Source organism: Thermobia domestica, chromosome 12 (assembly GCF_964235325.1).
Source record: "Thermobia domestica chromosome 12, izTheDome1.hap1.1, whole genome shotgun sequence".
NCBI lineage: Eukaryota > Metazoa > Arthropoda > Insecta > Zygentoma > Lepismatidae > Thermobia > Thermobia domestica.
The window spans coordinates 228,158,129-228,170,623 of NC_137465.1; the positions used below are offsets into that span (position 1 = coordinate 228,158,129).

A 12,495-nucleotide genomic window follows, 5' to 3' on the forward strand; every position below is an offset into this window, starting at 1 on the left:
TAATACGAGTTTGAGTCCAGTTTTGAGAAACTCGTATTTGTAAGAACCAAGTCTAGAAAGCATACACTACTTTTTGCAAGATTTGTTCCTTTAAAGAAAGTCCCCAGAAGCACAAACGAGGGGGGATCAAGATTATGGCCGAAGACGGGTTTAAACTAGGGATGGCCACAAAGTTCCGGTTCCTGCGGAACCGGTTCTCGGAGATCCGGTTTTAAGAACCGGTTCTGTGCCTGGATCCGAAAACCCGGTTCCAGAACCGGATCTTAGGAACCGGTTCCAGACCTGGATCCGAAAACCTGGTTCCAGAACCGGATCTTAAGAACCGGTTCCAGATCTGGATCTGAAAACCCGGTTCCAAAACCGGATGTTAGGAACCGGTTCCAGATCTGGATCCGAAAGCACCCAGAGACCCGTAAAGGAGGTCCACCAGTGGGTGTTTAGCCAAATGAGTTGGCCAGTTTGCCTGTTTAGCAAGAGTTTGCCAGTTACCCAGTTTATTTAGCCAAATGAGACAAGCTGCCGCTGCCTCGGCACCTGCCTGTCGCTCCCACCATTTCATCTAGCATACTGTTCTCAGCCTGCCAGCAGCTCGGGTTTAGCGTAGGGATGGTCACAAAGTTCGGTTCCAGCAGAACCGGTTCTGGATCCGGTTCCAGACCTAGATCCGAAGAACCGGTTCCAGACCTGGATTCGAAAAACCGGTTCTGGAACCGGATCTGTTCAGACCCGAAAACCGGTTCCACCAGGAACCGGTTCTGGCCATCCCTAGTTTAAACAAGGATCTTATAAAATAGATCTGTCCTTACAACAAAATCTTGAAGCCATACGTCACAGTTTCACCACCCCTACTCTGCCCACTCCGCCCAATAGGATCGCAATGTTTTGAGTCAACAATCATGGCGGAAACGAAAGTAGCCAATCAGACGATGGCGGAAACGAGAGTAGCCAATCAGACGTGTCTATGCTCGGTTGTTTTTTGGCTTCATCGATTTAATAGGATGAAGATACATATGGGCAGATCCTCTATTAGAACATCCTTGGGTTTAAAGTTCTTACTTTTCTCAATCTTTAATTATTTTACACAATTTTTTAAACCATTCTTAGTTTAATACAATCTGTAAGTTACTTAGAACAATTTATACATATCTGGCGCCATTACCGCTCATTATTTATTACATTTTTTAGTGTTAGCTATTCCACTTAGAACTGGCTATTGAGTCTCATGGCCGGGTCATTTTGGATATTGTTCATACTGTAACTTTTGAATCAATTTTAATATCAGAACAATTATTCTAGTGATGAAGTCGACATGGCTTTATGGACGCGACTCTAATGATTAATACCCGACTAAATTATTTAGAAAAGTAGTGTTCAATTTTAGAACTATATCGCAGTAAGGAAATTTAATAATTTAGTAGAGTGCTTGTTCCAGTATGTGAGTAATGTAAAAGATTAGTAAAATATGGCGCTGAGAAACGGCTCTCTTGTTAATATATCTGTTTGTAAATTGTGATTAGCGAAGCCAGCTTTCAAGAGACAATTTACATTGGAATAAATTCTCAATACTGTGGTTTATAATGTTGATTAGTTAATGTCGTAAAAATATTGTGACTTAAACAAGTGATGGGATACTTTTGATGGTTTACTTGTTGAATAATTTTGACTGTGCACTGAGGTGGACCGTATAGATGAGATTGTTCCTACAATCTACTGCTGCCTATTATGTGTTTCTTTAATTTTATTTAAATTTATTAATGGTAAAAGTTAACGTAGTGTATAGTAAAATAAATCACACAGCAATTAAATAATGGAAGAAGATTCCAATACTCAATTAACAAATGTAAATGGCATAATGAAAAACAACAATATAATCAATCATCGAATATAGAAGTAGGGAATGAGATAATCGACTGCAATGAAATTACAAAAACAGGGAAATAAAGAAAATGAAAACAATAATACTAACATGGAGAATAACAATGAATTTAGTATTTATTCTAGACAAACGAATCAGCAATCCTCACGTTGACTACGCTACCACACAGCTCTTTTTTTTTTTTTTTTTTTTTTTTAAGGTAACAAAGACGAGTTAGGTAAATAGCATGTCATGACGACTATTCGCAAACTTTTGTTAGTGAAAATAGCAGGTATAAATAGAATAACAGTGATAGGTAGACATCTGATAAAAGTTTACTTCGACTCCAGAAGAGAGGCAAATCCTGAAACATAATTTATAAGCAACAAGACTGGCCTTCCTTCATCCCAAATCATGCATTTTATTTTACCGGCGTGAATATTGATATATTCACCAATGACTCATAACCGGTACATTGCATTCATACTGAAATACAAATTACTTAAGTGAGGAAGTATTACAAACAGGGAGAATATATACTAAAATCTTACCTAAACCAGTAATTTCCATATTTAAAAAAAAAAAAAAAAAAAACAACGGGGGGTCCAATCAATATAAGAGTATTTTATATTAAAATTCCTAAAATTGCCCCTAAAATTAGGCTAAATTTACACAAAAGTCGAAATTTCGAGGATGGGTCCGGACCCACCCTCTGCGCACGTCCCTGCTAGCAGTTATAATCATGGGACGTAAACTCAGTGATTTCATTTCATTTTTACTACACTACAGGGATTCTATAGTACGAGGGTCACTACGAAAGTTTTGAGATGTGAAATAACTTACATTTTCTCAAAGTATTCACCATTACACTGTACACACTTTTGCATCCTCGAAAACCACTTTTGGAAGCAGTGTTGCCAGTCTTTTTCTTCAAGTGTTAAAAGTTCATTCTCGTAAGCCACTACAGCTTCTTCAGAGCTGCAAAATCTCTTCCCATGCATACGATCTTTGATCCTGGGGAACAGAAAAAATCACACGTAGCCAGGTCAGGGCTATACGGCGGATGAGTCATAAGTTTGACCTCCGTAGATTCAAAAAACTGAATTGTGATGTTGGCCGTGTGTGCGGACGCGTCGTCATGATGAAGCAGGAACCCACGCAATCCAGTTCTTGGACGCCGTTCCCGAAGCTTCTGGAACACTTTTGTTAGGCATACAGTGGTGTACCACTGAGCAGTAACAGTCCTTTGTTCTTCAAGTGGGTCAGTTACGACATGGCCAGATTTGGAGAAGAAAGTTGTGACCATCTTCTTCCCCACACTTCGCGGTCGTTTCACTTTCGTGGGTGGATTTTTGTCTGGAAAGATCCAAACTGTAGACTGGCGTTTATTTTCAGGGACAAATTGATAGATCCAAGTCTCATCACCAGTAACAATGTCACAGACGCGTCGAGAATTGCCTCCATCAAATGTTGCAAGCATTTCTTCATACCATTCCACACGCATGCACTTCTGCTGTTCAGTCAAAGTGTAAGGCACCCAACGAGATGAAACCTTCCTGAGCCGAAGATGATCACGAAGAATTTTTGTTACTGCTGGCGATCCAATGTTCACTGTAGATTCAATGTTCTTGAAAGTTGTTTGAGGATTTTCTCGAATCATTTGTTCCACAGCGGCAATGTTTTCATCTGACACAGCTGTTGCCGGACGTCCAGCTCTCTCTTCATCTTTAAGCGATGTCCAGCCTCTTCTGAATTCACCAAACCACCGAAAAATTGTAGCACGGGAAAGAGCAAGGTAGCCAAATGGCCCCTGCAAACGGTCAAGGCTTTGTGTCTGGTTCAAACTACTTTTGAAATCGTAAAGGATCATTACCCGAAAATGTTCCCTTTCGAGCTCCATTCTAGACAGCCGAATACTGCTCACATCAACAAACAAGTGAAGGCGATACGGTCACGCCGATAAGCGAGGCGAGTTGAATACTTGCTTCGCTTCTTCGCTCTGGATACCACTACCGAACGCAATTGTTGGAATTCAAATATTGTGCCACAACAATGCGTATCTCAAAACTTTCGTAGTGACCCTCGTATAGTTTCTCCCGCTGTGTAGGAGATGATCATTGACAATGGAGGTGAGTACATTACTCACCGAGGGACAAGTGGGCTGTTGTATCATTTGTAAAAACAGAATAAAATTTTGTTTAACTACTTGTGATTATGCTAGCTAGTTAAATATTGTAATTTTGTAAACGTATGTGACTACAGATGCGATAATTTACATAACGCCATTGCGATTCTGTAAACGTACATGATGAACATAGTTAATTTATGGAATATTATAAACAGTGGTGGATCTAACCCGGAGTCGGGGGGGCTTAGGTCCCAGTTTTTTGAGTGACAAAAATAATTTAAGCTATTATTTATATATTTTTGAAAGCTTATATTATATTCATGATATATCTATCATAGTCTGGATTCTGGCTGCCCCCGCCCCCCCCCCAAATTTGCCTTAAGAAATATAGAATATAATTGAAAATATGAGACAGAAAACAATTGGTTGTTAATTTTCAATTCTTTTTCAAATCCAAAGTAATAGCACTCCATTTATTTTTTCTATCTAAACTATAGTTTTAATTATCTTCCAACACTTACAGTGTACGGTAACTAAGATATAAGGTGCACTAATGCAATCAACTATTTAGAAAGTCACTGCCCTAATGAATATAAAATTATTGAGTTCAATAACATTATTTAGTAAAGGTACCATACCAACAATGACCACCATTAGGTGATTTGGAGAAATTATGAATAGCGGATAAATATTGATTTGTTTCAGAAAGAATGAATCTTATGGTTATTCAATGGTGATTAAAAACACAATTAACCTTGTAATCTCATGATCGCATTAATCAATTGATAAGTGTTCTACACTGCCTATTCAATGATATTTTATAATAGACCTATATTTTATGTAGCTTAATAATTAGGATACTAATATATTCATTAAGTGAAGGTCGTGGGAGGTTTAACTAACGAAGCTCATTCCATATTCAATTAAGTGAAGGCCTTATTAATTCCTTTTTTGTTTTATTCTTCTTCAGAGATAAAAAACACAACAAGGTTCATTGTATGTTACGGTATGTTAATTTATCTTTTGTTTAGAGCAGTGGTTCCCAACCTTGTTTACTTGGCGCCCTCCTTCGTAAGCCCTGTATTTTCACACCCCTCTTCTTTCCACTCTTTGGTCATACATGCTTCATGTCTGACCTTCCTGCGATTTCAGATGCAGCATTGAAGTCTCAAATCTTCATTACTACTACTACTACTACTACTACTACTACTACTACTACTACTACTACTACTACTACTACTACTACTACTATTACTACTACTACTACTACTACTACTACTATTACTATTACTACTACTACTACTACTACTACTACTACTACTACTACTACTACTACTACTACTACTACTAATAATAATAATAATAATAATAATAATAATAATAATAATAATAATAATAATAATAATATAACTATTTTCAGTGCTGTGAATAGCTCATTGGTACTACAACACTATGTTAAATCCATTATAAAATCATTTAAAACGGAACAGAAAATTTGTATTATACTCGTAGAATGAATATTAGTAGGTTAAGACCCTTGTCAGAAGGTTAATATATTCAAATTACAAGATTCAAATTATAAAACAAGATTAAAATAAGAACAGTCAATGTCATAATATACCATTTACAGAACAATGGAAATTAAAGCTTCATTAAACTATCATTTAAAGAATGAGTCAATCTTGCTTATTCAAATTTCATATCTGGTATGCAAAAGATCCTGGTTACTTATTGTCATATTTCAATATAAAAAAAAATGGTTCTCCGAGTAAAAGATTATAATTAAAGATATTCTGAAGATACATATAATAACAATAAAATCAGGTCTCTTGTCATAAAGTTAAAACAGTTTAATTTTTTTTTTGTAAAAATTGATCTATTATTTCTATTAACATAATGTTAATTTTAAAGTTTTTAAGATTTTGCCACTCTTCTCAATATTTCGCGTTTAGAATTTAGTGCTACCAATGTCCGTTGATTTCCTACACTATAAATCGGCACTCTTATCAATATATTTTTCAAGCAGTAGTCGCTGCTATATTTGTTATCCACTATAATAATAATAATAATAATAATAATAATAATAATAATAATAATAATAATAATAATAATAATAATAATAATAATAATAATAATAATAATAATAAATAATAATAATAATAATAATAATAATAATAATAATAATAATAATAATAATAATAATAATAATCTTCTTCTTCTTGATAAGTTTTTGAAGTTTGTTATACACTAAAACCACTTTGTATGTACTCATTTTTGATAGTTTTGTAAAGAATTTTGATTTTCATCACTATTTAGTTTACAATAAAGTAGAAATTTTGTATAGAAATAGGGAAGTCAAAGTGTCAAACATGTAGCGTATGTGAAGTTTGATGAAGTTAAATTGTAAATGGTCATTACAAATTATACTTTATTCATGATTTCATAATTTATTTCTGTAGCTTGCGCATCCCCTTCCCTTGCCACAGGTAGAAAGTCACAAGTTTAGAGTGACATACTCCTCTTTTCTAATATACAGGGTGTCTCAAAAATCCCCCGGCTGTCTTACTGTCTTTTGCGCTAACGTGTCGATGGCCAGCCGCCATTTCAAACAGTAACTTCATTCACTTTTGTTGTGAGTCCAGGTAAATAGCAACGTTGCATTTTCATTTAACATTGGGCGCATAAAGAGTATACAGCTCAAACGGCTCGTCCGATTTGAAAAATTCCTCCACTTTAGATTGTAAACATCATATTTGGAGACGGTTTTCCCTCTTACATTTTGTTGTAACTCTAATAATAACAGAGTTATCCAATGTCAGGGCACTTTTGAGACACACTGTATATAAAAAGACTATTAATTTTATAACATAGTTGTTTCTTGCAGGTGAAAATGGATGACAATGATGATACTCCTCGGCGATTTCTGGACGTGCCATCTAAAATACCTATTCCCAAAAATCCACGCTTCGGAAACAAATCAATTGACGCAGCTGACGTAAAGGATAATTTTCGTTCAAGAAACAGTGCAAATACGTGTATAATGCTCCGTATCAATGCAAAGAAAGGCTGTACTCACCACGTTAATCATAAACAAAGAATTTCAAATGCAACGGAGGAAAATGCAAAGACAACTAAACCCCAACGGAAAGATCAAAAAATAATATTTGCTTCATCGAGAACTTCAAAAGTGAAAGCATTAAGAAGTTTACGTGAGAGAATAATTGTAAGAAAATATGCTTATTTGTTTCTATGTAAAGTATTCGGAAGTCTGTTGCCTTCAGTTGCCCGAAAGTATTATCAACAAAGGCTTAAGAGAAAAGTGTTTAATAAACTGAAAGAAATATGGTTCGAAGGTAAAGTAGAATGGAGACTCATGCTGCGAGCGAATCTTCATTACAGAAACTGCCTAATGAAAAAAGCATTTTCAGTTTTAAAACAATATCGGATCATATGTCAAGAAAATGAAACTAAAAAACTTAAATCAGAGGCACATTTAAGCATGAAATTGAAAGCGAAAGTGTTGGCAAAACTAAAACTCTTCACTGTACTGCAAATAAACAGAAAGAAAATCTGTGTATTAACTCAACAAATATTTGTAATACTGCTGTTGAAGAGGGCGTATCTAAGATGGATGTTATTTGCAATTGACCATCTCCTGGACAATGCTGAAAACGTGCTTTCTTACTCGGGATGGGAACGTTTCGCTCTGCGAAAATGCATGAGAAACTGGAAATGTTATATATATACTAAGGTATTTATGATTTATTTTATTACGGACATAAAATATCGTCTACAATTTCCTATTCATTGATACCTATACGTATTTAAGCAAACTATAAAGAAGGAAGTGAAACATATATTTGCACATTAACATTGCTATAGTTTTCTTAAGTAGCTCTCTAAGCAGCCATAGGTTAATATGATTGATTGAGGAATACTGGGGACTTCAATATCATGGCTATTTGAGCCCATAATTTACAGTGGCGTATACTGGTTTGTTGCCTTGGGCTACCACTAACCTTTACAACACCTGTACATTATTATTATTATTATTATTATTATTATTATTATTATTATTATTATTATTATTATTATTATTATTATTATTATTATTATTATTATTATTATTATAGTTTACTTCCCACTTTATTATACAGTCTTCAAAATAAGAAAGATCTTAAAACACACTTTCCTTTTATCAGGTAGATAAATATGATTTTCTTTTCACTAGCAAGACTTGTTATCTATTAGTATTACGGAAAAACGATCGTACATTTCTACCTTCATTTGTTGCATGAAGTATCCCTACATTTTGCATTGGATAGATAGTAACTCTACTCACCAGAGTAAAGGGAAGCTGTCCGAGTAATAAAAAACCCTGAAATAGGCGATTACCAACGAAGAATCCTCAATATGTAAGAGCGTTTGCAATGAAACGCAAATAATGAAACAAGTGTTTATAACAGCTATGCTAAGTACCATATTTTTAAAATACTGTAAAACACAAAATTTTCGTTGCGTTGACGCAAACAGCTATGGAACAAAGCTCAAGATATCCAAGACAATCCCAGAAACCCCAAAATGGACTGTCATTACTCGTATAACTTCTCTTTACTCTTCGCTCACGCCCAAGAAACCGATTTCTTTAGTGGGAACTGGTGTTACCTGGCAGCCCGTTCGAACGCTGTGGGTGGAGGCAGTCTTGGGAAGTAACGTAACGCAAGTAACGCGTTACTTGTAACGCGTTACTTTTTAAGTAACGTTTCCTAGTAACGCGTTACATTTTTTCCAAAGTAACTGTAACGGTAACGCGTTACAAATTTTTAAGTAACGTACCTAGTTTGCGTTACTTTTTCGCGTTACATTTCGGATGAGTAACTACAATATATGTATTTTTTTTTTTCGGAAACAAATGTTTCTTTCCCGTAAGTGAATTTCTCAGAATGGAACAATGGAGCATGAACGATGTCAGTGACCGACAATTCCTGCACTGTCCGCCTTTTCCCGTTTCGCCTTATGACCACTAGCAATGAAATTAGCATGTAAAACCTGTTATCACTTTTCATCTTAATGCAAGGCGGAACGGGAAATCTCGATGTGCATTTTCCCGTTTCGCCTTACTAACTTTAAGTTAGTAGGCTTGCAAATACATTCATAGATACAATTTGATTTCTTTATTTACGTAACAAAATATAGTGCCACTTGCTGCTTGTGAAAGATGAGGACAGCCTCACGGAAATCACGTGTACTGATTGCAAGCACCTGGAAGATTTTGTCTTAGATTTTGACAGCTCCAAATCAATACATTCAGTGAGTGAACTACGAGTGCAATGGTACTGGTAGTCTATTTTACTTTGAATGGTGTTGTTTTTATAAAGATGGAGAACGGAAATATTTTATCGTTCGAACATTTGAAAGAATACTTTTTCTTAAAAGCTGAAGATGATGGTGAACAGCAGTGGCGTATTTAGGGGTGGGACTTCCGGGCTTAAGCCCCCCCCCCCGAAATCTTACTTACTATAGTAAAGTATATAAAATATCTTGCAGAATTTTCACATTTTCAGGCAAAGCCCCACAAAAACAAAATCGTAAGTACGCCACTGCTGAAAAGAATTTAAAAGTAAAGTGGTGCCTTGGCGGGAAATATTTATCAACAATTAGGGTACCATAATGAACGACATTCAGTAAGGGTTTAATATGAATAAACGGTGTTCTGATGAGCAGGCCTACTTTATTGATGTAATGTTGATGGTATGTATTATTAGGGTTCTTTTAGATCAGTTTGCATATCCTAAAGTCCCGTTGATTATAGAGTTTGAAACAACTAGCTTTAAAAAGCATGTATTGATTTTAGAGTTATTGGCAATTTTGATTCACCCCCAGTTCATCAGTTGTAGTGTAATGTTTCTCTATATTCTGTATTTTTAATTTTACATAGCAACATTGTTATTATTATATAATTAGTTCAGCAGAATAATAATAAGCAACATTTTTTTCTAACGCATAGAAATGGGCACGAATCAAGCTAAAACTCGACTCGAATCCAAGTCGAGTTTCGAGTCGAGTCAAAAGTAATATTCTCGAGTCGAGTTCTGAACCGATTCACTGTTTTTGGCGTCGAGTTTCGAGTCGAGTCGAGTTTGATAAGTGGCTCGCTCGTTTTAACTCGTTTTGAAATCATGGGCTGATTACACTGTAAAGCGAAAGCCATGAGAAATGTAAGCTAAGCAGTAATATGGAATACTTTTAGTGCTGCTTACGAGAGGGGACACTGCTCGCATCTCGTCTCGTCTTGATAGCGAGACTACAAGAGATTTTTTATAACAAGCTTAACTCGGCTCGGCTTAACTAAGCCGATGGCTCGAGCCGGCTCGCTTGGGGTGAACCATCGGCTCGAGCTGGCTTGGTTGGGATAAGCCATCTGCTCGGTTCGACTCAACTGAGCGAAGGGCTCTAGCCGACTCGGTTGGGTGAGTTGTTGGCTCAGCTCACTTCTCGGTTTGAGTCGATAGTGAATGAGCTGTGAGCCGATCTGCTCGAGTCGTTGACACTTCTAAACCCAGGCCGAGCAGTTTTGAAGATATTTGGCCAGTGCCCTATAACTTTTAACAACGTTTGGCTCGAGCCTGAATACTCAACCTAGACCCTCGACCCAAATTCAGAAGCTCGTGAACAATGTCCTTTACTCCTAGACTTCACGACTACCGAGGTTGGCAATCAACTACTTTTATAGTATTCATATATAAACGGCCTATCTTTCATGTTTATACACAGTGTTTTATAATAATAATAATAATAATAATAATAATAATAATAATAATAATAATAATAATAATAATAATAATAATAATAATAATAATAATAATAATAATAGAAGAAGAAGAAGAAAAAGAAAAAGAAGTAGTAGTAGTAGTAGTACCATTGATAATAATTATATTGTTTATGTAAGATATTTGAAGAGAGTACTCGAAACTATACACCAGATTTGACTCGACTCGACTCGAAACTCGACCCGAATTCGAGTCGAGTTGGAGAAAATTTTTCAAGCCGAGTTCTCGGGTCGAGCTCAAAGATGTCTGTTTCTAGTCGAATCGAGTTTCAAAGAAAACTTGCACGAATTCACTCATGCCCATCCCTACGAGTAACGCAGTATGGCATTTTAGTCAATGTTACATTACATTAAAATGTTCATATAGTTGTCAAGTAAAAATTTGTCCTTGCATTTACATAAATCGATTCAGAACGTGCAATAATAATAATAATAATAATAATAATAATAATAATAATAATAATAATAATAGCGGTAGTAATAGCAGTAGGTAAAACTGAAGTAATAAGATTTTTTCCACATATTCAAAGTTTCGGACCTAAAAGTAACGCGTTAGTAACGCGTTACTTTCGAAGTAAAGTAACAGTTACTTTTTTGAGGCAAGTAACGCGTTACTAACGCGTTACATTTTAAGAGAAAGTAAAGTAACTTGTAACGCGTTACATTTTTACAAGTAACTTACCCAACACTGGGTGGAGGTAGAGCAAAGGGGAATGTGCTAATAACTACACGATTCCTGCTGCAGCAAAGTAACTAGGGGTTTCTGCTGCGTTGTCATATCGAAGACCTCTTAAGGAAAAGAGACAGACTGCGGGGAAAGAAGTTTGTGGATGCTTCTAAATACATACAGTTCTCAGAAACTTGTATCTTAAAAGAACATATTAAAGTATAAAGTATAATATTAGTTTATATTATAATAACTAATATTCTAGGGCTACCGCCGGTAGGCTCGGTACCCTACAAAATACGCCACTGGTAATTAGAGGTAATATGATTGGTCATCTTAATTCATACCTGTATTCATTAATTTAGTTTATTTGAAGGCACTGTATATTATCCAATTCCAAACAGTAAACTTTTAACTCTCGTAACTTTTAAACTAATGGATAAAAGTCACTAAAAATTTGTACGATGTAAAAATCACCAGGCGAAAATCGTTTGACATAATCTGCAATGCCACCAGATTAACAATGTTGCTAGCCCACATAAAGTTGTATATTTTCCAACGACCCTTCATCAGATTACTACACATTTCAAATCTACATATTAAAACATAAACTTACAATACCTTATTAATTATTCAGGGTCACAAACTAAGAACGCTACTGTATCACAATCATCCAAACTTCTTGGTATTCTACAACCGTATTAACGCAAATGATACGGACGTGGCATTGCACATCGAAAGTACCTTCGTGCCGGATACGATAATCATATAATATATTTCGAATTACTGGAACAAAGTTACACGAGATTGAAAATTTGATTTTTTTTAAAAAAAAAACAGCTTTATTTCGAAAAAGTACTTAGATGAGCATCACAACCAATTACCTCTGAGATGGTTTTCAATAGTCATAAAGATCATAATACCGTTTACAGCAATTTGATGTTTCAAACCATTCTGGACATATACTTTGTATAGAACGCGGGTAGAAATAGCAACATTGTTTAAAATATGTATTT

The 12,495-nt window shown here is 35.4% G+C and overlaps 1 protein-coding gene across 1 annotated transcript in view; it reads left to right on the plus strand.

Moving 5' to 3' along the window:
- The first annotated feature begins 3,978 nt into the window (after nt 1-3,978).
- LOC145666279 (uncharacterized) overlaps nt 3,979-12,495 on the plus strand; it is a 123,835-nt gene continuing 115,318 nt past the window's right edge. Inside the window, exons 1-2 of the mRNA XM_081733342.1 lie at nt 3,979-3,984; nt 6,868-7,206. Of these exons, the coding sequence (XP_081589468.1) occupies nt 3,979-3,984; nt 6,868-7,206 (345 nt within the window). The remainder of the gene's footprint in view (nt 3,985-6,867; nt 7,207-12,495) is intronic.